This window comes from Protomyctophum parallelum (assembly GCF_964188405.1).
Source record: "Protomyctophum parallelum genome assembly, chromosome: 12".
Taxonomy (NCBI): Eukaryota; Metazoa; Chordata; class Actinopteri; order Myctophiformes; family Myctophidae; genus Protomyctophum; species Protomyctophum parallelum.
In genome coordinates, this window is record NC_139712.1 from 24,933,717 (window position 1) to 24,960,664 (window position 26,948).

Genomic DNA, 26,948 nt, shown 5'->3' on the forward strand with positions numbered 1-26,948 from the left:
CAGTCCTTCTGGGGGAACAGAAATAATGTGCCGTTTTGGCTGCAAAATATGTCAATTCCTGTCACAAGAAAAGGGACAACCAGTAGGACACACATACAGTATGCCATGTTTTATTTTCTGCACCACCTGCTTTATTTTATATTATTATTAAAAAAAATCATGTCATTGATATTATGTTGTTATGTTGTTTGTCATATCTGTGATTGTGCTTTGGCAACACTTGTAAAACGTCATGCCAATAAAGCCTGTTGAATTGAATTGAATTGAATTGATTGATCATTCAAAATATGGTCCTGAGTCCTGACTCCTCATTGACTCAAACCAAAACAAAAACACAAACACAGTTGAGTAAAAGTAGCCTAGTATAGTTACTTTCCACCGCTGTAAAAGGGGAACGTTCATGTGAATATATTGGAACAATGACCTACGACCAAGTATGTGGACTTGAACTACTTTAACCTATACGTCATTTAGTAGTTATCCCCCACTCGTTTCCCTCTGAGTTGACTGAATCAATTTGCAGAAAATGTCTTCAAGCTTTCAATGGATCGTATTGCGAGGAATCAGGCAAGCGGTAGACGACAAACCGGACTTAATTTTAGTGGACGGGAGCAGGACGGTAAACGGATCAGGATGGCACGGCAGCCAGAACCGGCAACGGCAGAGCTCGGGCATCAATTTTAAAATATTTAATATGTTTACCGTTCCCTACCCTGCTGTCCAGCAGGTGTTGCCGTTTGTCGTCTATACGGCTTGCCTGATTTCATGTGAATGCAGCATATATATATAAGGGACACCACCGTGGAGAACCATACTGTGTTACATCATGACATCAGATGATGACATCACAGTGACATCACAGTGTTTCACTGGGTTTATGATTCTGATATTAATAATGTCTGAGGCACTGTTCAGCACGTGCGTGCGTGCGTGCGTGCACGCACGCATGCACACGCACACACACGATGAATAATGTGTGAGACACTGTTCGACAAACTGCTGAATAATTCGGAGCTCTGCTCTTAGACAGATTAGATTAGCTTCTCTCTCTTCTGTGTGTGTGTGTGTGTGTGTGTGTGTGTGTGTGTGTGTGTGTGTGTGTGTGTGTGTGTGTGTGTGTGTGTGTGTGTGCGTACGGGTGAGACAAAGGTGTCTAGGTCAGGTAGATCGAGTAGCAGCTTCCTGTGCCTGTCCCCTAATCACTGTGTCTAACAACAGACACACCACACACACCACAATTAAAGGGTTAGAATTACACATTCACGCTGCACGGGGAGGGATTACATCATGTTGGGCAGAATTAGGTCTATTTTGTTTACCTTGAGTGATTTTGTGATTTTTTTGTGAAAACAATGTTTTTGAAACATTCCATCAACATCAATCTTGCATGTGGGGGGGGGGGGGGGGGGGGGGGGTCCCCTTGGCACAAAGTAGATGCGGGGGTCCGTGAGTGGTGTGACCTTCAAGAAAATACATATTCATTCATTGTGTTGTTTTTGTTTTGACCTGGAATGTTTTAGTGTTAGACTAGTTTTAGTCGACTAAATGTCATAAGATTTTAGTCGACTAAATCTATACAGTTGATTTAGTCGACTAAAATGTATTTTGGCGGGCCTTGATGGTGTCGTAATGACTGATTTTACACTATATTTAAATATAGCCGATCTACAAGCTCACAATGCGTCGCAGCGCGACGCGTAGATCTGCTATTTTTAGCATACAACCATGCAAAATGACTTATACTGGATCTCTTGTCCACTATAGTCCCCTTCCTATAGCATTTTAGTCTAGTTTTTATCTGTTGACAAAATCGTCAATACATTTAGTCTTAGTTTTAGTCATCATAGCATTTAGTTTCCATTTAGTTTTCGTCAGTGAAAAAAGGTAGTCGATGAACATTTTTCGTCTCAACTTTAGTCGACGAAAACAACACTGATTCATAGGCGTCCAGGACCAGATGTCCCCCTTTGTGTGGGACAGTCCCTCTGAGGGATGGAGCTCCATAACCGATACCCGGAACAATAACAAGCTTATTGAGGACCCGTTATCAATATAAGCTTTGGGCTTATCAAGCCTGTTATCGAGCATAGCGGCCCATGACGTCATGTTTAAACAATCAAAGACAAGAGGCGATCAAGGTCTAAAAGTGTATTGAGTCAGCGCTGTCCGGGTACACAAATTTACACTTTTAAAGTGACAATACACATATTTACCAGTTAACAGATACAGGAAGTGAAGACTCGAGTGGAGTGGGAACCTAAACATTAAATTCACTAAATAAAAAATTAATAAAAAAAATAATATAATGATTTGGAAAATAGTGTGATGTAAAGTAAATTCACCCTACAAATAATTGTGCCCAAAATGACTGGATATCACAGGTGTAGCAATTGTAGAAATATTGGGCCTTATATGTAAAAGAAAAATTGGAGTATGTATTTGTCACTTTTGAACAATACATTTAAATTGGATTTTTATTTAAATTAAAATCTAATTTTAAATTCATATTATTTTTTTATACAGAATGAGATATCAACATAATTATATCGCATAGCAATATAGGCCAGAAAAATACTCATTGCCCAAAATTCATATTGCTCATCCCTGTCGTCACCACGACGCGCAAATACTCTGTACAAATACTTGAGTAAAACTATACACAACAGCCTTAACCCATTTAGGCCTGATGTCGGAATTTAAAATTGTCTTCTAAATCATGACAGTTTTCTGAAATACCTGCAGTATGTGACGCTCAATATGTCAAAGACCCCAAAAATGTTATGCAACTGGCCCCGGACCCGCATCTGAAAATATGCTGTTCCAGGAACCCCCCCCAGAAGCAAAGATTTGAGTTAAAAACGTTCGCTCTGAAAGAATATATATTGAAAGAATTGCGCCGTATTTTTCACGATTTAAAAAAAATAGCAGACCTACAAGCATAACATAATGCCTAAAATACCAAAAGGGGTTCCCGCCCAAAATGGGTTAAGGCACGGACTGAAATACACATAGACATGCGCTATTATGCAAATACACAATGACACACACACACACACACACACACACACACACACACACACACACACACACACACACACACACACACACACACACACACACACACACACACACACACACACACACACACACACACACACACACACACACACACACACACACACACACACACACACACACACACACACACACACAGCTGAGCCATAGGTCAGTCAATATCAGTGGTTGTTACATCAGTCGGGTCAAGTCAATTGTTTGTCCTAAAGTATAGCTTTAATCCCAGTTGAACCAAAGTGCACACACACACACACACACACACACACACACACACACACACACACACACACACACACACACACGCGCGCGCGCGCATGCACACGCACGCACGCACACTATAACTATGACTACTAATAGTAAAATCAAAATTTGCTGCCAAGAACTGGAGGAAGCCCTCTATTGTGGCTCTGAAGAAGCACCTCGTAGAGGTCTACCCCGACACAGGCCCAAAGGTGTTCTGCTGACAACACCATCGCTCTCTGGAGCTTGTCCAGTGGCCATAGCTCCTCCACAGCTTTAAGTCAGCTCTTCCAAAGAGAAGTCCCTCTAGAATATAGTCCGCTCAGGGGTAATTCTCAGTCTGAGGACACCTTAGCTGAGAGAGAGCTGAAGCAGGGACCTCCATAGTATACTGTATGTGACCAGATTTGACCGAGAGCCTGCCTTCGCGCAAATTCCAGCTTTTCACCAGAGGAGAAGATGAGTTAATAGCACAGGCAGACTCTTCACATACTATGAGCCTGTCTGAAATAATTGTCAGGGCTGAAATCGACATGCTGAAATAAATGCTTGAACATGTAGCTATACTGTAGGTGTCATTTTCAGATGGGCTTCGGCGGCCAAATGCAGATAATTCGGGGTGGTCCTTGACATGAAAAAGGTTGAGCACCGCTGACATAGAAACAGGTTTAAAAGGTTGAGCACCGCTGACATAGAAACAGGTTTAAAAGGTTGAGCACCGCTGACATAGAAACAGGTTTTTCAGGAAACTTTTAGGATTCAGGAGACATGCTTTTAGAATCGGCATCAGTACTAAATGGGTTAACTATAAATGATAGAGGGGGGGGGGTCAGGTCAAATAGTTTATAATAAACTATTTGCGTATACAATAATATTAAATAATATACAGCTTGATGTATGCATTCACTATAAGCATCATTGCGAACCAATGAGATGTGTTGCCCTCATTAGAGGCTCAGTTAAGGGAGTTGTTTTCACTTGTACAACATACAACGCACGCACGCACGCACGCACGTGTGTCATGCCTGATGGTCCACCATTAGATCAATAGTGTTGATCAGCTATCAAGACTACATGCCCTGAACAGACCAGCCAATGACCTTGCTGCTCTGCCATATAGTCAATAAGCCAATAGTGGAACAACAACGTATGTTACCATGACTACCTGTATGTCTGTCTGTCTGTCTCTTGGTCTATTGGCTTGAAAGCTAACTTGTAGGCCAGTGTGTGTGTGTGTGTGTGTGTGTGTGTGTGTGTGTGTGTGTGTGTGTGTGTGTGTGTGTCACACGAGCCCCCGGCAGGCTAATTTAAGTAAAGTGAACCATTTAGTTAGGCCAGAGGAACACCCGGCTGGTCAAGAAAATCACGTGCGGACACACACACACACACACACACACACACACACACACACACACACACACACACACACACACACACACACACACACACACACACACAACGAGGTTACCTGGAAATCTAGAGGAGAAATGTAGAAGGAAGACAGAGAGAAAAATAGAGTGCAGACTTGAAAGAGAGAGAGAGAGAGAGAAGAGAGAGAGAGAGAGAGAGAGAGAGAGAGAGAGAGAGAAGAGAGAGAGAGAGAGAGAGAGAGAGAGAGAGAGAGAGAGAGAGAGACACACATAAAGGGGGCCCTGGAAAGAATATGAGATAATGAGGACAGGAAATCCTGCGAGCATGCGTGCGTGTGTGCTTGTGTATGCGTGCACGTCCTATGTGTGCTCGTAAGTGTGCATGCGGACACATGCCTCTTATGTGTGTGTGCGTGTGTGTGTGTGTGTGTGTGTGTGTGTGTGTGTGTGTGTGAGTGTGCAGTGTGTGTGTATGTGTGTGTGTGTGTGTGTGTGTGTGTGTGTGTGTGTGTGTGTGCAGGTGTGTGTGTGTGTGTGTGTGTGTGTGTGTGTGTGTGTGTGTGTGTGTGTGTGTGTGCAGGTGTGTGTGTGTGTGTGCAGGTGTGTGTGTGTGGTGTGGTGTGTGTGTGTGTGTGTGTGTGTGTGTGTGTGTGTGTGTGTGTGTGTGTGTGTGTGTGTGTGTGTGTGTGTGTGTGTGTGTGTGTGTGTGTGTGTGTGTTCATGTAGTGTTCATTTGTCTTCGCAGATGAAAACATCGAGTTCAGCTCCATCTGTTTACCTCCAGGTGTTCCAGGAAACACAACACATGTACATTATAATATACCACCAACAATACAACACTGTAAATTACAACACTGTACATTATACCACCAACAATACAACACTGTACATTATGCTATACGACAATACAACACAGTGAAGACTACAGAAAACAACGACAGCATCCATAATATATAAAAAAAAAAAAAAAAAACTACAACCACCACAATGCAACACTGTAAACTATACAATCCATCTAAAAATGTGCCACGTGTCGTGTGTATCCCACCTCAAGTCGGTGGGATACACCGTGGTCCAGAACCAGCACAAAAGCCTCTGCCCGGGCTCTGGACAGGGCACAAATTAGCCAATTGATCACACCTGATCACCCTACCTAGATCTCCATACATGGAGCTGGCCTGATCTGACATCACAATGTTGTTCTGACATCTGCATAATATAAACTCCATATTTGGGCATGCCTGGCAAATACCTCCGTATATGTGCACAAAAGGGACACAGACATAATGCATTTCCAACCTTCATTGTGCCAAGTAGGCCAGTAGTTACCACAAGTAAGACGCGCGGACACGGGAAGCGAACGCAGCTCGTAAATTGCAATAACAGCACACACGTTAGACAGCTAACTGCGCACACGTTAGACAGCTAACCGCTGTTCTGCCTGGCTTCCATAGTAACTGCGCCCTCTGGTGGCTTTTTGGATAAATTAGTACCTTTGTCACCGTCGGTTGGTGCTTCATAACCATAGGAGTAACCCAGACTCAATTGTTTATTAATTTGAATGGAGTGGTTAAAAAAAAGGTCTATGGATGTGGCACACACACTCACGCACGCACGCGCAGGCAGACGGCCCCCCAAAATAGCGAGAACACGCGCAGAACGAGGAGTGACGACGGGCCACTGTATACCGAAAGAAAACTGCCAATTCAGCCGTCCTTAACCCAACCGAAATACACCATGCGTCTCTGACGCACATGCACGCACGGACGAACACACACAAACGCATGCACACCGCGCGTGTCTCTAATGGAGGCTGTTGCTGTGTGCGTGCGTGCGTGCATGTGTGTGTGTGTGTGTCTGAGACAGATAAGGGATAGCACGGTTAGTACCCTCATCTCTACTTTATCTGCTGGTGAAAGCATGGATGCTTACGCACGCACACGCGCACACACACACACGCACACACACACACACACACACACACACACACACACACACACACACACACCACACACACACACACACACACACACACACACACACAGTGCAACATTAGACGTCTCTGACGATTAAACTAAATGTGAGTCCACAGCACACACACGTACCGTCCATGTCACCGCCAGGAGAGTGTGCACGTCAGCTCCCGTTGGGGGCGTGCACGTGACAAACCGAGGCAGGAACTGTACAAGCAGGAACATTCGTGACATTCGTGACTAAACAAATTCACGACGACAAATATCCTGAAAAGTGAGCGCTTTGGACATAATATTACAAGGTCTGCGTTATTTTGGTCATTATAACATATCAATACAGTGCTTTTTTTCCCCTTTTTTTTTTTGCAAAAGAAACAGACCAAAAAGGTGTAGGCTGAAGCCTAAGCTTATAGTGCCTACCCTTCTAAAAAAGAAATGGCTTGCATAGGTAAGATAATACAACAAAGCAAACAGAAGGGAGAAAAAAAACAAGAAAACAAAACAAAGACAAACAAACTTAACGTAAAACAAAAACAAAGACAGACAGGACAATAGAGTTAACAGAAACAAGACAAAAAAGAACAAAAACAACAAAACAAAACACAAAAACGAGAAAACAAAACATCATATCAATGTTCTTTATGTATCTACTATTTTTGATCTATACAATTTTTTTAATTTATTTATTGTACTACAGTTTTTTAGTTCGTCAACCAATCCATTCCACAGCTTGACCCCTCTGACCGATATGCACCTGTCTTTGATATTTGTTCTAGCATTTGTTTGTTTGAATTTGGAAGTGCCTCTTAGGTTGTAGCGGCTCTCTCTAGGCCAGAACAGCTCTTGGATACAGCTCGGGAGCAGGTGATTGTGTGCCTTATACGTACATTGTTATTGTGGTATTTAGATCTACTATATCTTGGAGTTTTAGGGTGTTTAATTGAATGAATAGTAAGTTGGTTGGTGCGTAATAATCAGATTGGGTGACAATTCTCATGGCTTTTTTTTTTAAGTAGGAATATTGGCTGGATAGTGGTTTTGTAGTTGTTCCCCCATACCTCCACACAGTAGTTGATGTATGGGAGTACGAGGGAGCAATACAGCATATATAGTGAGTTCTGGTTTAGAATAGGTTTAGCTTTATACATTATAGCAATGGTTTTGGATAATTTTGTTCTTAGATTATTTATATGCGGTTTCCAATTAAGTTTACTGTCAATGATTATACCTAAGAATTTATTTTCAAACACGCGTTCAATTTCAAAATCATGAATTTAGTTTTATTTAAATTTAGTGAATTTATTAATGTCGAACCATTTCTTTAATATTGTAAGCTCATTTTGAACTGTATCCAAGAACTGATCCAGGTGTTTTCCTGAGCAGCACAGACTAGTGTCGTCGGCAAACAAGACACAGCTCATTTGTTCCAATACATCGCAGACGTCATTTATGTACATAATAAATAGCTTTGGACCCAATACAGAGCCCTGGGGGACTCCACATTCAGAATCTACACCATTCATGTGTACAAATTGTGTTCTGTCTCCAAGGTAGCTCCTTAACCATGAGTTTGCAGTTCCTCTTACACCGTATCTTTCCAGTTTTTTCAATAATAGTCCATTATGAATAGTGTCAAAGGCCTTTCTCAGGTCAATGAATACCGCTACTGTATATTGTTTGTCGTCTACTGCTTTCGATATATGTGCTACTAGATCTATGACTGCCATTGAAGTGGATCTATTCGCCCTGAACCCATATTGATGGTTACTTATTAAGTTATGTTTATCTATAAAACTATCTAGTCTGGCCACAAACAGCTTTTCTAGAATCTTGGAAAATTGTGAGAGCAGAGAGATTGGTCTGTAATTTATGAATTGGGATTTTTCGCCAGTTTTGAATATTGGAATGACTTTTGCCGTTTTCATTTTGCTAGGGAAGATGCCGGTTAGGAAGGATTGGTTGCATATATATGTGAGTGGTGTTATTATGGTGTTTATAATATCCTTGACAAGCATCATATCAATATCTGTGTTGTCTGTTGATTTTTTATTTTGCAATTTTTTCACTATTTCTATGATTTCCTTTTCATGTACACACCTAATGAATATAGAGTATGGATTTTGTCTAATATTTCTTTCAGTTAAGTTAGTAGTATCTCTCGGCTCCACAATCTCTTTTGCTAAATTAGGTCCTACGTTTACAAAGAAGTTGTTAAATTCATTGGCTATTTCATTTGTTTTATTTAGTATTACGTTATCTTTAATACATTGGTTTGGATATTCTGCTTTTGCTTTACCTTTTTTAATTATACGATTTAATATTTTCCAAGTACCTTGTATATTGTTTCTATGGTATTCTCATTGTTTATGATAATACTCCTTCTTTTGTACCCTTATAATACTTTTGTATGTTTTAGATCTATTTTCTGCATCCTTCGTTCTGTGTTTCATGAATAGTTTATATAGTACGTTTTTCTTTTTATCATGCATTCTCTAGGCCTTTTGTGATCCATGGTTTATCCTGTCTGTTTTTATTTTAGTTTGTAGATGTTTTTAGTGGACAGTGCTTATCATATAGTTTAAGTAGGATGGACAGAAAGGCCTCATAGGCTTTGTCTGGGTCCTCGGTGGCATATACCTCATTCCAAGAATGTGTGCTTAGGTCCACTTCAAGGGCAGCCACTGCTCTAGGTGTTCTACATCTAGTCAGTTTGTAATTTTGTACATTTATATTTGTTTCCTTTTTAAGAAGTTGCTGGAAGATACCAAAGACGGGTAGATGGTCTGTAATGTGATTTATGAGTAATCCTGCTGTGGTTTGGCATTCTATTGCATTTATAAATATATTGTCTATCAGTGTGGCTGTTTCTGCTGTGATTCGACTTGGTTTGGTGATTACAGGGAATAAACTGTTGCTATACATTGTATTTATAAACTCTGTTATTTTATTATTCCCATGGGGGTTCAAAAGGTCAGCATTGAAGACACCACACACGATATGGAGTTTGTTATTAGTGCGTAACAGGCTTTCTAGTTTTTTGTTGAATGTATCTATACAGGATCCAGGTGTTCTGTATACACAGCTGATAATTATGTTTTTTGATTCTTCAACAGCAATCTCTATAGTTAGATATTCCATAATTCCATCAATGGTATTTGACATTGCAGGAACTATGTTACATCTCAAGGCTGAATCAACGTATAATGCAACTCCACCTGCCTTTTTATTTATCCTATCAATTGTGAACAACTCATATCCCTCAATTTCCACATCATAGCCCTTGTCCTTATCTAGCCAGGTCTCGGATGCCGCAATGCCTTTAAATTTATTGAATTGCCTCAGATAATTCTCAATTTTACCATAGTTTTTATATAGACTCCTTGCATTGAAATGTATGATTGAAAAGGCACCTTCCATACTGAAACCTTTGAATTGATCATCAGTGTAATACTCAGTTATTATTTACATTATTAAAGAAGTTATTGTCGGGGTCTACTGTATATCATTTTCAAAATCATGCATCTTGTATTCCATGGGGTTGAAGTTTTTCAGATTTAACTTTTCATAGTTAATGTTCGTTTTATGGTTGTAGTCAACCCCACAATATCCGTTAACAGTTGATTTACATGTGTGGTCATCGATATCCCAGAAGGGGAACAGGTAATCTTCCTTATTTAGTGTCATTATTATGGGCAAGGCAGTCCTTATTTAAAGTAGGCACCCGAGCGCACACACATAATCTCCCATGAAGCCACCGGTCCAGCACGAAAGACATCTGCACGTACATGCGCACGCACGCACGCACGCACACACACACACGCAGCCATAGTGTCATTGTTATGGGCAAGGCAGTCCATATTTAAAGTAGGCACGCAAACACACACCAGCACGAAAGGCATCTGCACGTACATGCGCACACATGCACGCACACACACACACACACACACACACACGCAGCCATTGTGTATGTCCAACAAAAGGAAAAAAGGAGAAGACTGAAAGAAAAAATAATGATCACTACTGTATCAAGCCAGTCCAAAAGGGAAAAAAGTGCAGTCATATGTCCACCACTCAGCCTCTAAGTCCATCAAAAAATAAATAGGCAACTGGGGGGCGTACATCTTATCCAATAGGCAAAGTTCCATGCAGAGGGCCATGAAAAAACATTTTTTTGTCTTTTGTCTTTCCTTTTAGGGTTTCTTCCTGGAGGCTGAAACCTTGACAGTCAAACGTGCCAATGACAAAAACTGTGATATAGTGACATCACAATTATCATCAAGAACCAGCTCAGTGGCCTTGTGGTTAGAGTGTCCGCCCTGAGACTGGGAGGTCGGGGGTTCAATCCCCGGCCGGGTCATACCAAAGACTGTAAAAATGGGACCCAATGCCTCCCTGCTTGACACTCAGCATCAAGGGTTGGATTGGGGGTAAGTCCCTGCGACATACTAGCGTCATGTCCAGGGGGTGTACTTGTACATCAAGCTGCCTCACGCTACAGAAAAAGGAGATAGGCTCCTGCCCTATGGGCCTCATGGCTCGGCAAGGCTACTTACAATTATCATCCCCACCCTATAACACCTCCCCCTTTATCAAACAACAACAGCTGTGGGTGTGGCTTCAGTTCACCACCCACACCAAGCAAACTGCACCTACTTAACCCCTTTTGGACCACTGGGACAAATTTGGCACATGCCAGTTAATGGCCAAATATAGGCGAGGTAGAAAAAGAAGGCTGTCAAAGTGTCAATGCCTATTGGGTCAGTTTTGGCACATGCCAAGGTACGACTGGAAGCACTTTGGCACCATCATGTGGTTTGGAGAATAAATATAAATGAATTGAAAAAGCAGAAAGTGGAGACGACAGCACATGACTCTAGGCTGCCACTGCCAGTGTGTGACTTACTGCCCAAATCTGAGATTAGTTGTGCTAAAATAAAAATACACACCAGCTAACTTGATGACTCAACTACAGAATAGACATATTGAAGCAGATTACATTTGACCTAACTTTTGTCTGAGATATTTGGCGATGTCTGTTTGGGACAACTTTTGACCCATCAGTCCCTATAGACTATATAGATGTATGGCATCACGATAATAGAGATAGTTGTAACTGTAATAGTGGAATAGTGGAATAACTGGAATTTAGTAATAGTATAAGTGTAATAGTGTATAGTATCTGAGTGAAAGCAGATGCTATCAATCAGATATAGAAAATTAATAGAAATTAATAGAAATTAATTCAGTCCAAAAGGGGTTGAACAGGTGGGCATGTCCACATACAAACTAAAGTTTAACAAACACTGTACAGTGGAACAAAGGGAGTCTACCAAGTCCAACGCGCCTCAAGCCTGAAACAGCTGATCCGGTGCTTCACAGGTACAGGGACATGAGTTGCATAAGGAGGAGAGACTGGAGCAGCTCGGACATTAGAGCCTTTTATTAGGTGCTAAGTATACAAAAACGACTAAGTCGTTCTGTATACTTAGCACCTAATAAAAGGCTCTAAATGTCCGTGCGGCTCCAGTGTCCTCTCCTCCTTCTGAAACACTGTACTGTGTTTTGAAAATAAATCGTCCTCCTTATATAAAATAATACCTGATGATCATGTTTTAGGGTGGAAAAAAAATCACGGCACTCCATCTTTAAGTACAATTTTGAGGTAATTGTACTTTTCACATTTTCAGTACTATTACTACAACTACAACTACAGCTTTAGTTACTAGATGCTTCGTAGATTATTACAAAACATACATTGACCACGTCAGCACTACATATTTTGTCCATAGATAGACAATCAATAGACAATGCAGATCTGCTATTTTTAGAAGTTTAGTTCTCTAACAATGTCAAGGTATATGATCGCCTTAATAATATGGATTACCATCCCTCAAAATATTCATGTTGTCACATTTTGTGCGTGCGTGCGTGCGTGCGTGCGTGCGTGCGACAGGTCTGACTTCAGTGCCTGAACCACTGGGATAATGCTCCATTTTTTGGGGCCCAGGGGGACCAAGCGGCCCGGAGTTGGGGCCTCTCGTTATCACCTGGTGATGGTACAAAGTATGCAAATAATAGAGTGGAGATGGAAGAAAATAGCCTGAGGCATGAACCTGACTCCCTGCCTAAAACCATTACGCTGGAGAGGAGAGGAGAGGAGAGGAGAGGAGAGGAGAGGAGAGGAGAGGAGAGGAGAGGAGAGGAGAGGAGAGGAGAGGAGAGGAGAGGAGAGGAGAGGAGAGGAGAGGAGAGGAGAGGAGAGGAGAGGAGAGGAGAGGAGAGGAGAGGATTGCTTCTGGGGGGTCCCTGGAACAACATATTTTCAGATGAGGGTCGGTGGCCAATCATTTTTGGAATATTGAGAACCTGCACTGATAGAGAAACATGAGGTTTTTCAGAAAATTGTCATGACTTTTTTTTCTTTCATTTCGAACGTCAGGCCTAAATGGGTTTAAAAAAAACATGAAAAAGTGTATATATAACTCACCACGAGGTTGCCTATGACCATGACCAGCATGAAGACCAGGATGCACAGCGGCTGACCCGCCACCTCCATGCAGTCCCACATGGTCTCGATCCACTCGCCGCACAGCACCCGGAACACGATGAGGAACGAGTGGAAGAAGTCCTTCATGTGCCACCGCGGGAGGACACAGTCCCTGGAGATCTTACACACACAGTCCTGATGGAGGGATGGACATGGTAAAATGTATATTTTACTATTACATAGCGCCTTTATCCAAGGCACTTTACATACATTGTGCATTACATTCACCCATTCACGCACACATTCATACACCGATGCCGGAGGAAACCATGCAAGGCACCAACCAGCACATCAGGAGCAATTAGGGGTTCCGAGTCTTGCTCAAGGACACTTCGACACTAACTCTGGGGGAGCCCGGGTTCGAACTGGTGACCTTGTGGTTCCCATCCGGCCACTCTACCCCTGAGCCACCGCCGCCCATGGAGCGAGGGGGGGGAGAAAGATATATGTGACTCTCTTTGATACAGAGACAGTCATGGCGGCAAAACTAAGTGTTTTTTATCCAAAATGAGTTAATAGCACAGACTGTTTACTAGAGCATGTTTGAAATAAATGTCGGAGCTGAAATCAACTTGTAAATATGAAATTGAATGCTTAAATTGAAGGCTTATATGTTAGCCCACAAAAGTGAACCTTTCAAGCCACGTTTTCTCAAATCGCTATTTTCTGGTGGGTCAAACTGAACAACCAATATGTCAATTTTAAGCTATGATTTCCCGCTTTCATATGACATGAAAAAAACCAGAATAAAAATAAATAAATAAATCAATGACTTAGCCTCGGTCAGAAACGGTCAGCACGCCAACGTGGGTCCCATGTGGTTTAGAGGTGGGCTACCTAGCTAGCCAGGTGGGATAACCATATGGGACCCATATAGAAACGAGCACAAGATGGTTCTCACCTGGGTTGCTGTGTACTGTACACGTGTTGTCTCTGTATACGTAATGCATAATGCGTTTTATGTCATATAACTCTGCTTTGGCAGAGAGAGAGAGAGAGAGAGAGAGAGAGAGAGACAGGGACAGACACAGACAGAAACTGCATGTTTCTAAACGATCAATCAACGTTTTGCACGAAAGGCAAGGAGTTGGACTGCTGCCGAATTAAAGCACAACAAGCCTATACACGCCTGCACGAGATAAAGCCACAATCCTTGAGTTTCACATTGTAGCATGCATGCGGGTGCAAGTACATTGGACTGTAGACACTCAAGACCCACGGGACTCCCTCCCGTAAAGGGAATCTATAACGCCCAGGGACGTGTACACAGACATCAAAGGGGGATTCAGCCCCTGCCCTTTCTTCCACACCACGGATGCAGCATTTAGGCTACTATGGTGAAAGAAATGCAAATTCCAGTCCTTTCCATGCCACACGGGAAGGCAGCATTCAGGAGAATTGATTTTATTTTCTCCGAAGTCTCCTGAACCGCTTGAACACAGTATTTTGGCGTTGAACAAATTTGTTTATAAATCCATGTCGTATACACACCGCATCTCCACTAGCTAAAAGAGTGCTGCAGGGTTGCCGCCCCAAAAATTGCTGATCTACAAACTCTCAACGCGTCACGCTGCGACACGTTGTGAGCTTGTAGATCTGCTACGGGTATTTCAGCCCCTGCCTCTCTGACACTCTCTGCACGTCCCTGAAACCCACTTGTTGTTGACCTGGGGAGATCTCGGTCTCAAGTTGCCAGACTGCTGCCTCTCGCAATGTTTGTATGCTTCCATCATATACAGTCTGGAGCAACGGAAGCATGAGTCAAATATAAAGCGGAAGTAAAGAGCCTCCTCCCCACTTCCCCACAGTTATGCAAATGTATCCTAAAATAAATAGAAACCATCTAAAGCATATACTGTATAGCTAACCCCTTAGATAGCATTTCTGTTGGCTTAGATAGCATTTAACACAGACTTATAGCATGTTATGTAGACAGCACTATAATTGTATTGTATATAGTCATAGCACGCCATAGTACATATGTATAGCATAGTAGTGAATATGTATAGTTTATTATGTATAGTGTATGTATAGTTTCATCATATAGATATTCCACTGTTACCTTCTTAGCTTACGCATGTTTCATGATAAATGCTTTTATGTGATGTATTCCCATGCTTTTGTTCTTGCTTAAATGTAAGTCGCTCTGGATTAAGAGCGTCTGCTAAATGCCTAAATTGTAAATTGTAAATAGCTTGCTGCTTAGCAGAAAAAGGAAATACAAAAATGAAATGTAAAGATATTTAAAAAATATATTTTCGTGAACGGAAATGGCAGATTCCATTACTCGGATTTCGGGAGGTGTAGTTCCAGACTCTATAGAGCAGGGGTCCTCAACTAGAAATGTTGAAGGTCCACAAATATGGTCCAGTCTCATGTGCACGCAAATAAAATTGCGGGTCGCGGGCCACGTGGGCCCACGTTGCCCCCCCTGACATGTGAGGACTCAAATAGGCCATCTGTCTGGGAACCAAAAACCAGGTGCAGTGGAAAAGTACTCACATGTTTTACTTAAACTGGGACATTTCACCACTGGAATAAACTGCCAAAATATTGTAGCCTGCATTATTTTGAAACTAAATAAAATATTTGTGGTTCACACCAAATATTTCTTTGGTGTGACCCACACAAAATGACAGAGATTGAGAGAAGATGGATAGTTTATTATTTAGTAAGGCTGTGGAAGTATTCACACTATTTCTGGATGTATTAGGGAATGGAGGAAATCAACGTCAATGCAAAATAATAGTCATGGTGAAGCAAGCCCAGCACATCTCTGTCTCCAACACTGGTAGGCAGCAGTTTTTTTTCCTCCTCGAGGGGGGATTTTATTTGTCGGTAACGCAAAACAACGCAAAAAATAATCTAACAAGTTACTTTTCTCAGAAGGTGATCTTCTAACATGATTATTTATAATGTTTTTAACCTATACCCAACGCTGACGGCCACATACAGGGAAGTGTATGCATGATTTTAACTGGTCGTTCATAAATAAGCCATGCACACTCACTACCATAGACATATAAAGGTATAGACAGACGCCTGCTTCGGCTCTGGGGCATCTGTATCTCCATAGATATAGGTTTTTATATCTACGATGTCACAGACTCACCGCCCAGTGCACTCAAAGGCCTGAGCACATTCCCGGTACACATTTCCGAACTCTGTGTGCCGAGCAGGTTAAAAGTGAACAGGACATGACAGTGCTGCTTTAACATCGCTGCCATGACTCATCACCGACTGTTCCTTGTAAGAATATATAGACTATAGAGCATGGTTCCCAAACTTTTTAACCTGTGACCCAAAAGAGAAATGTAATGCATCCCCGCCGGGACCCAGACTAGTGAAAATAGCAGATCTACAAGCTACTAATTATTTGAATTTATTTGACATTTTATTTAGTTTCTTCTGAAATTACTGTAGAAAAAAATATTTAATTTGTTTTTAATGCATGAAAATATAATTTATTTTATGATTCATGTTTTTTTTAATAGGCTTATAATAATAATTGAAACTGAAAATTTAAGAAACCAAAAGATAAAGGTACTGTGGGGTCTCGCTAGCGACACCCCGCAATGGTAAGTGCGTTGCCAGGGCAACCAGACACGCTGTCAGACAGAAGACGCCTCGGACCGTTAGGCCCGCCATCGGCCGCGTAGTAGGGAATGTATACGTGCCAAATCTCCTTCTCCGCCAGATTGAGATGATGGAACGACCACACCCAAATCAGCAAGCGGCCACACCCGTCATATAAAAAGGAAGATTCAGTCTGCGTCTGACAGCGGCTGGTTCACACACACGCTCACGGAGGCACGCACAGCAAACCGTCGGGGGGTAAGAAGACACACACACTTCCACCAAACACCCGTTCCAAGTGTATAACCCTGCATGTCTTAACTGTCACTCTCCTCTCACCACAGGCTTTTAGGAACGGTCCAGGAAATGTCCGAGGGACAGAGACTATCGGACTGTATGAATAAAATATAGGAACAGGAGTTCCAGTTCCCACGTATCGCGCTGCGGGAGGGGGGCAGCCCTGCCACAACGACGAAGACGCGGAAACTTCAAATAATAAGGTCGGAAAGAAACCTATAATTCTGAGACATTGCACTGAGCCCTGTCTAGCAAACAGGCGCTCATTATATACGCCGGATCGGCTGAACGGCTTGTGCTCTCTCGGAGCTGAACCCCCGCTATGGGAGAAGACCCGCTACAGTTAAAGATAAAGACAGATGACGTCACGAAGAAAGGCATCGCCGTCACCTCTTATCGTTTATTAAAAACCAAAGCCCTCCAGTGAGGAGCGAGCTATCAGAGACTGTACAAACCTGAGTTGAAATCTAACCTTCTGTTCTCATCCTTCTCCAGGCTGTGGAAGACACCTGTGAAACAAATACTGTATGGAATATAATTTGTCCGGAACCTATGTGGGGTTTCTTCTGCCTGCTGTATGATTTGCTACTAAACAAATAAAAAGCTGTTTGAAACTGCTGCAATCCCCTGTTCCGCCTGCTCATTGGTCACAGACCTGCCACAGTACCCATAAAAATGTGTCTGCGACCCACAAATGGGTCACGACCCACTGTTTGGGAACCAGTGCCCTAGAACATTTTACATTGGTCTGTTTCACATAGGGGGGGGGGGGTTGTATCTGTCTGCTGGTCTTATTAGCACACATCTGAGGAAGACATTCTGCTGACTCAGTCTGGAACACTCTGTGCTTCCTCTCTGGAGATCATATATGGCCCCAGGTCTGCCTCAAGTCTCCCACACATGCGCACGCACACACGCACGCACGCACGCACGCACACACGCACGCACGCACACACACGCACACACGCACGTCATGACTCATAAAGAAAAACACCCCGTGGTGGAAAGTAACTCCAATTGGGAAGATATACTCAGTTCTTTTTTTACTTGAGTGTTTCTGTGTTGCAATGAGTGTTGATTTTGTCGACCAGAACTAAGACTGTTCGTCGACTACCTTTTTCCACTGACGAAAACTAAATGGAAAGTAAATAAAAACTAAGCTATGATGACTGAAACTACGACTAAATATACTGACAATTTCGTCAACAAATAAAATGTAAGGAAGGGACTAGTGGTCAAGAGATCCAGTAGAAGTCCTTTTACAATTAGTTGCATGCTGAAAATAGACGATCTACAAGCTCACAACGCGTTGCAGCGCGACGCGTTGTGAGCTTGTAGATCGGTTATTTTCAGCAAGTGAAAAAAACAGTCGTTACGACGGCATCAAGGCCCGCCAAAATAAAATTTGTTCGACTAAATCAACTGTAGATTTAGTCCACTAAAATCTTATGATATTTAGTCGACTAAAACTAGACTAACACTAAAACATTCCAGGTGTCCAGGTGACTAAATGTGACTAAAATTAAATGAAAACTATTCAAGAGACTAGGACTAATACTAAAATGTGCAGCCAAAAACAACACTGGTTGCAATACTGAACATACTGTAGGCCTAGTGCCCTTTTTACTTTCACTACTTATTTGAAAACGTTAGTTGATAACTACACGTTGTAGATTTAGGTTATTGCGGACATATATTGAGCAGGGCCGCTTTAAGGGTAGTGCGAATGGTGCCGTCGCACAGGGCCTCGCGGGGGCAGCGTCCCCCCTCTCTTTTTAATAGGCTTATAAATGTTAACAATCACTTTCCATCTCAGACCTAATATCTATCATTTTTCTTACATGTTGATATATTTCACATTTAGTAGTAGGCCTACTCGCTGACAATGTGCATCTGCATCCTAAAATCTAGTTTTGCTTTACATGATCATATTTCAGATTAATCTCACTGGCATTGTGTGTCTGCGTCATCTATCAAGCGCACTACGTGGTGGTCAAGTGGACGGTGTGCGTAGGGCAGTGTGGTGGTGGGAAAGTTGAAAGTCGAGTCGTAGAGAAAAAAAGAAGAGTTCAAAGCCTCGCTGAGAGTTTCATTTGTTAAATTCATTGCAAAAATCCTCGATCCAACCGCGCCCCAATCAGCCGCGGGGCCCTGCGTTAAAACTAGACGGGATTATCAAGACATTATTGCAATTTGCTGCAAGGAAAGCTGCTGCTTGTGAAGTTGTGAGTAACATCCGAGACGAGTGCATTATTCTCTCTTTGCCAATTCAATTAGCATGAATTGGCATGAATGTATAACTACAGTATTGCCAAAGCATACAATGCAGCAAAAAATACAATAAAATAAAAATATAACACAAAACAATATCAAACATACAAATAGAACATTAGCTTACACAATACAATATGCAAATTATCAAAATGTACAGTATTAAAGTGTCTGTGGTGTGTGTGTGTTTGTGTGTGTGTGTGTGTGTGTGTGTGTGTGTGTGTGTGTGTGTGTGTGTGTGTGTGTGTGTGTCAAGATAATGGTCCTATTTAGTGTTGTTTTTTATTTGTCCCTCATTTTGTGACATGCAGTCACATACTGTGCAGCCAGATGTGCTGCAGGTCCCTCTCCTAACAGAATTAATTGTTTGTCATTGTCATCTAGTTCCTTCAAATTTGGGATCAACAACTCAAATGTCCTAAAATATTCTGCTCTTATATTATCATATTTATTGCATTTTAATAGGAAGTGTGTCTCAGTCTCTACCTCAGCTGAGGTACAATGACCAGACACTCTCTGTTCTGGAGGTAGATAGGACTTCTTGTGTCGTCCTTCCTCTATGGCCGGACTGTGGTCACTCACTCTGTATTTGGTCATGATCTGTCTTTGCTTTTTACCGAAAACAGATACTCAGCCAGTTTATATTCATGTTTTAGAGCCAGATAACAATTAAGTTTGTTTTGAGTTTTGGTTTGATTAGTCCAATGTTCCAGAGATATGTGTCTTTTATTAGTTTACTAATTTGGTTGACTCTAATTAGTGGTTGTGAAGCAGTGCTGGTCTGAGGTTGAGGCTGGACACTGTTGTTGGGTTGTGAGTGATCAATAAGTCCCAGGACTAGTTGGCAGAAGGGACTCTTTTGGGGTTTCATCTCTCTCTCTCTCCCTGCCTCTGCTGATTAAATTGATATGACCTAGATATGTCATAAGCGCATCTGACTGGCAAGATAATTAGTTATTTGGCAACACCTGTGTGAAATACCAATAGTATCATTTATAAAAGGCCCCGAAATGTAACCTATTATTATGCCTACTCTTAGGTTACATTTCGGGGTGTTCATTTCAATTAGTTATAGGCTACTTGCAAATTGAAGGCCAAAATAAACATTTTGCATTTTTCCCAGACACCTCTGAAATTGAGCACTTAGAGCTTGTCAAAATCGGTTTAACCACTTTAAGGAAACAAGTGAGACTCCCCTTCCTGTCTGCACTGTACATGACACAGGGAATAAGTGACTGCTGCCTAAAACTTTATTTACTTTTTAATCAGCTTGAAGAGCTGATCAATGATCAGGCAGCTCAGACTTCGACACTTTATAGGCTATCTGGCTATCCTTCAAGCCAATGGGGAGACGTCCCCCCAACACACACCCACACACGCACGCGCACACGCACGCAAATATTAAGCATACCTGGTAGTTCTTCCCAAACAGCTGCATGCCGACCACAGCGAAGATGAACACGATGATGGCCAGCACCAGCGTGAGGTTCCCCAGGGCTCCCATCGAGTTCCCGATGATTTTGATCAGCGTGTTGAGAGTGGGCCACGACCTCGCCAACTTAAACACTCTGAGCTGCACACACACGCACGCACGCGGGCACACACACGCACGCGGGCACACACACGCACGCATGCGGGCACACACACACACACACACACACACACACACACACACACACACACACTTAAATGAGTTAAGCATTGCTTGGGTGTTGCGCTCTGAAAGTAGCAAAAAATAAATCTCATTATATATTTGGTCAACTAAAACTACACTAAAACTCAAACTTTTCAGATGGCAAAATGTGACACTATATGGAAATGTGAAACTAAAATGGAAGTGCTATTGAAAACCTTATGAATAAAACTAAATCTTTAACACTAATTATGCTAAGGATGTGTGGACAAGTCCTGGGAATCAAAACCATGGGATGCCTTGGACGTGTATAGGCGAACTCCTTGTGTTTCTTTGGTTGGCCTTTCCTTCTCTAGCGTACTCCTTGTGTTTCTTTGGTTGGCCTTTCCTTCTCCAGCGTACTCCTTGTGTTTCTTTGGTTGGCCTTTCCTTCTCCAGCGTACTCCTTGTGTTTCTTTGGTTGGCCTTTCCTTCTCCAGCATACTCCTTGTGTTTCTTTGGTCGGACCCTCGGTTCTCCAGAACCACCACAAAAGGCTCTGGTCAGGCTCTGCCAGTGGGCCTAATGAGGCCAACTCCTTTCACCTGGGCCAGGCTCTGCTAGTGGATCTAATGAGGCCAACTCCTTACACCTGGACCAGGCTCTGCCAGTAGGCCTAATGACGCCAACTCCTTTCACCTGGACCAGGCTCTGCCAGTGGATCTAATGAATAGATGAATACAGCACTATTCTATCTTGCCCATCAGCCAGGACTGGGCAAATTTAATTTCCCTTGGGATTTTGTTACAGACTTCCGGAAGCATCTCGTTTGGAATATAAACGCTTCTAGAGAGACTTTAGATGTGACAGCGTGAGGCAAGAACGGAAGATTATGCCCCCCGGTATGTACCAGTCTGAAGCATCATACCAGTCTGAAGGATAAATCTAAAGTGCGTTTGTACCAGTCTGAAGGATTCATACCAGTCTGAAGGATAAATCTAAAGTGTGAGTGTAACCGTCTGAAGGATCATACCAGTCTGAAGGATCTGAGCACGCTCAGTCCCTCCACGTCGCTCAGGCCCAGCTCCACCAGGCTGAGGCACACGATGACGCTGTCGAAGATGTTCCAGCCTGTCTGGAAGTAGTTGTACGGGTCCAACGCCACCAGCTTCAGCACCATCTCTGCTGTGAAGATCCCTGTGAACACCTGCTCCACCGCACGCACACACGCACGCACGCACACGCGCACACACACACAAGTTGTATGGGTCCAACGCTACAAGATTCAGCACCATATCTGCTGTGAACACCTGACCAATGCACAGACATGCATGAACGCACACACACACACACACACCCACCACTCTCAATGTTTAATGATAAAATTGCCAAAAAGAGGCAATCTACAAGCTTGTATAGCGCAGTGTGAAGTTGTAGATCGGCTTCTATTAAAAAAAGAAAAATGGTACAAGGGTTTCTCCCCGACAGCAACGGTGTAATCCAAGAATTGGTGCACAGTGTCATGTCTAGCATTTGTCCCTGAAAGTGGGACACACGAACATGTCGTATAATTCCGTATAAATGAAACCAAATTACTAGGCTAAATCAGTAAAATGTCTCATCATTGTATAGTATAGTTCTTAACTACTTTAAATATACAAGGGTCCATCTGTAAATATGTGGTGTATTTTCACATCACATTAACTGATTAAACTACTAGAAAGCAGAAGACTGAAAAGAGCTTCTCTAAACTAAATAGCAAACTGTAGGCCCTGTAGTGAAAAACCTTGTCAAAAGCATCAGATGAAGAAGCATGCAGGCAGAGAGGTGAACTGAAGATCCCAGAGTTTGTGTTTATTCAATCAGAGACAACAAACAGCAGAGCTTCCCTGTAGGCCCTTGTCAGCCCACGGGAGCATAACAACAGACTGACCGTGGTCAGCCTGCAAAGCAAGACTAACTTAACATTGTATTTTGTGAGACATATACAGTTTACATCAAACAGTTGAATTCTGGGTGTGGTTGAGATTTAACATAGGAATAGCAGATGGCTGCCTACGTGTGTTTTGATTCACACCTGAGAGAAGCCTCAGAGGAGTAATGAACAATGCAGAGTACTTGACTGAGTGATTGCTTTCAGACCTGCAGACAGACTAGAGTCACTAGACAATCAACTTACTTCAGACCTAAGTAACATTTGGTCACGAACATGCATGATATAGTAGGCTATAGAATTATTGTCCAGATACGACAAACACACACACACACACACACACACACACACACACACACACACACACACACACACACACACACACACACACACACACACACACACACACACACACACACACACACACACACACACACACACACACACACACACACACACACACACACACAGCTGCAGGGCGGTCGGGAGCGTGCACGGTGCGTTCTGCTTTCTGACAAGACTTTACCAGAGCAAAGATGACACTGCAGCTGTTGATAATGTGATGGTTACAAACGCACGCACGTACGTGCACAAGGTTACATAAGGCTCAGTGCGGAGGTGATGGTAGTAATGTGTGTTACATAAGGAGGTGATGGTATAGTAATGCTGACAGCTAATAAGTCTTGTTCAGAACAACACTTTACCTCTGTGGTAAAGGCCCTTTAAAGTGACAAGTGTAGACAACATGGCTCTAGTGTTTGTTAGGTAAGAGTTTTATCATTGTTAACAATTTGTAATTGTACACTGATGAATTTGCTATAGAGTATTTGTTCAGTAACAGTGTCAAATAGCTCTATATTGGGATAGTAATCATTGCTATAGACTATAGAGTGTGTGTTCAGTAACAGTCTTAAATAGCTTTATATTGTGACAGTAATCATTGCTATAGAGTGCGTGTTCAGTAACAGTGTTAAATAGCTCTATATTGGGACAGTAATCATTGCTATAGAGTGTTTGTTCAGCAACAGTGTTAAATAGCTCTATATTGGGACAGTAATCATTGCTATAGAGTGTGTGTTCAGTAACAGTGTTAAATAGCTCTATATTGGGACAGTAATCATTGCTATAGAGTGTGTGTTCAGTAACAGTCTTAAATAGCTCTATATTGTGACAGTAATCATTGCTATAGAGTGTGTGTTCAGTAACGGTGTTAAATAGCTCTATATTGGGACAGTAATCATTGCTATAGAGTGTGTGTTCAGTAACAGTGTTAAATAGCTCTATATTGTGACAGTAATCATTGCTATAGAGTGTGTGTTCAGTAACAGTGTTAAATAGCTCTATATTGGGACAGTAATCATTGCTATAGAGTGTTTGTTCAGCAACAGTGTTAAATAGCTCTATATTGGGACAGTAATCATTGCTATAGTGTGTGTTCAGTAACAGTGTTAAATAGCTCTATATTGGGACAGTAATCATTGCTATAGTGTTTGTTCAGCAACAGTGTTAAATAGCTCTATATTATGACAGTCATCATTGCAGAGTGTGTTGGATCATTTTAATGCATTGGTCTTTGTGAATGGAGTTTCATGTGCCCCCATCCCAAATGATATCTTATTTTTCATATCACGCTGTCCCGCTGACTTTCATATCACTTCCCTCTCCTCAACATTTATATTTTGAAGTGTTAAACTATTTGTTTGATATATATATTTTTTTGTTTGAAAGTAGAAATACATCTGGGTCTTGCAGGGTTTTAACAATGTTACTGAACAAACACTCTATATCAATGATTACTGTCACAATATAGAGCTATTTAACACTGTTACTGAACACACACTATAGCAATGATTACTGTCACAATATAGAGCTATTTACACTGTTACTGAACAAACACTCTATAGCATTACTGTCACAATATAGAGCTAGTTAACACTAGAGTGATCTTGCAGTTAGTGTAGGTGTGTGTGTGTGTGTGTGGGGGAGGGGGGTTGTGACACATGGTTTGCCGCCTGGTTTGCATGCCATCATTGCCCGTGTACCCCTGCAAGGCGGTGAACCTTTAACCGCTCCCTGCAGGGTTCTGACCCTATTAGCTGACCCCTGACCCCTGGGTTCTCTCCTCTCCTTTCCTCTCCTCTCCCCCTTCTTGTGTGCATGCGTGCGTGTGTGATATCTCTAGGTCGTCCTCAGACGAGCCCTCCATCGTCGTTTCCAGTCATCCCGATTCTCCATACATCCCGCCAGTTCGTTGGTACTTTGCACTCCTGCATCGCTCTTGAGTACATCCACGTATGTTAGCGTGGGACGTCCTCGTGATCGATAGCTCGTGTGTTGGTTCCCAGAGCACCAGTTTGCTGGCTGGCAGTTCTTGATGCCTTTGTCCTGCTAGTCTCATTCTCCTGGCTGCTATTTTCTGGCTCACCCTTGGTAATCCCTCATACAGAGTCTTGTTAGTGACATGTACAGTCATGCTGATGTTAAGTACTGCACGCAGCATTCTGGTGTAGCACCCGTCAAGGGACTTCTGCAGGGTTGGCTTCAGGGTCCAGCATTCACTGCCGTATAGGAGAACAGACTCCACTGTTGCTTAGAAGAAGCTGAGTTTGATTTGTCGGGGGAGATTGGAGTTCCAAACACTGGTCATGCCATTCCATATCAGTCACGTAGACGTGTCACATTGAGGAACTCCTGTCTCCATGAACCAAAAAAAGCACAGACAAGCACAGACCCAAGCACAGACACGTACACATGGTGACTTGAAAGGAGGAGATTCCCAGAGCCGAGTGATCAAACAACATGTGACACTGAACAGGAGAGAGAGAGAGAGAGAGAGAGAGAGAGAGAGAGAGAGAGAGAGAGAGAGAGAGAGACAGAGACAGAGAGAGACAGATAGACAGACCGACCGACCCCTCAGGTACCTTGTAAGGACATTCACAGACTCTTTTGAGTGTTTACGCGTGACAGAGGCTACAATGTGACGGGAGCAATGTCTTCCCAGCAGGTACTGCTGCAGGGAAGCACATATTTTATTTCCGGGACTTCTCAGACCCGAACGTGCGCTCTGTGACTCGCGCTCGCATACTTAAGCGGTACTTCGGGGAAGTGTTGCCCTCCCTTGAGCACATACACTCCAGAGCCGGAAAGGGCGTCCATGTTTATGTCTATGGAGTGGGACCCCGCAGGTCAAACAACTACAGTATTCACTTTCCCGTTTGGACTACGGCGGCCCGGCGGGGTCAAACAGAGCCGCTGTGCACTGCGGCTGAGAACAGTCTTGCATCCATACTGTCTGGGTCAACGTGGCCCTCGAGTGTAAGAGACGATATTTAGATGATGATGTTGAGGTTAATTTGAGCAGACATGCCCCCTCTTCCTATATAGGACAGAACCATTGTATAACATTGTAAACTTCAAATGTCATTTTGACTGACATTGGCGTGACAAAATTGCGTGCGGGGGACTGTGCCCTTTTTCCAATTGACTTTTTTCAGTTATTTTATGCACGCGATGCACGCGCACGCACACACGCACGCACACACACGGTTGCCTCTATCCCCCGTAACTGCAATGAGTGCCTGCGCAACAAAGTATTTCTTTACATCACATTACTTGTAATGTGATGTGACAAATAAAACTGATACTGACACACACACATGCATGCACGCACGCACGCACGCACGCACGCACGCACGCACGCACGCACGCACGCACGCACGCACGCACGCACATACCAGGTTTCCGATGGAGAGCACGTGGTTGAACTCGGGCGTCATGGGGTAGTGCTCCATGGCCATGAACAGCGTGTTGAGCACGATGCAGATGGTGATGGTCAGGTCCAGGAAGGGGTCCATCACGATGGCCTGCACCACACGCTTCACCTCCATCCACCAGGGGGCGCACTCCCACACCAGGTAGCGCATGGCGAAGGCGTACCAGCAGGGGGGGCACTTCCGGTTTGCTTCCTCCAGCTCTGCATGAGGCAAGACCAAAGATTGTTGTTGTCGTTATTGTTGTCATTACCCTTATTGTATGAAAAAAAAAGCCCAAAACA

General features: G+C 42.9%; 1 protein-coding gene across 1 annotated transcript in view; it reads right to left on the reverse strand.

Annotated features, from left to right (window-relative positions):
• The window catches only part of LOC310867596 (sodium channel protein type 3 subunit alpha-like), a gene marked incomplete at both ends in the record, with an annotated part of 191,259 nt that overhangs the window by 79,174 nt on the left and 85,137 nt on the right, over window positions 1-26,948 (reverse strand). Inside the window, 4 exons of the mRNA XM_083777711.1 lie at window positions 13,146-13,340; window positions 20,761-20,922; window positions 21,995-22,168; window positions 26,629-26,867. Coding sequence (XP_083633837.1) covers window positions 13,146-13,340; window positions 20,761-20,922; window positions 21,995-22,168; window positions 26,629-26,867 — 770 coding nt within the window. The remainder of the gene's footprint in view (window positions 1-13,145; window positions 13,341-20,760; window positions 20,923-21,994; window positions 22,169-26,628; window positions 26,868-26,948) is intronic.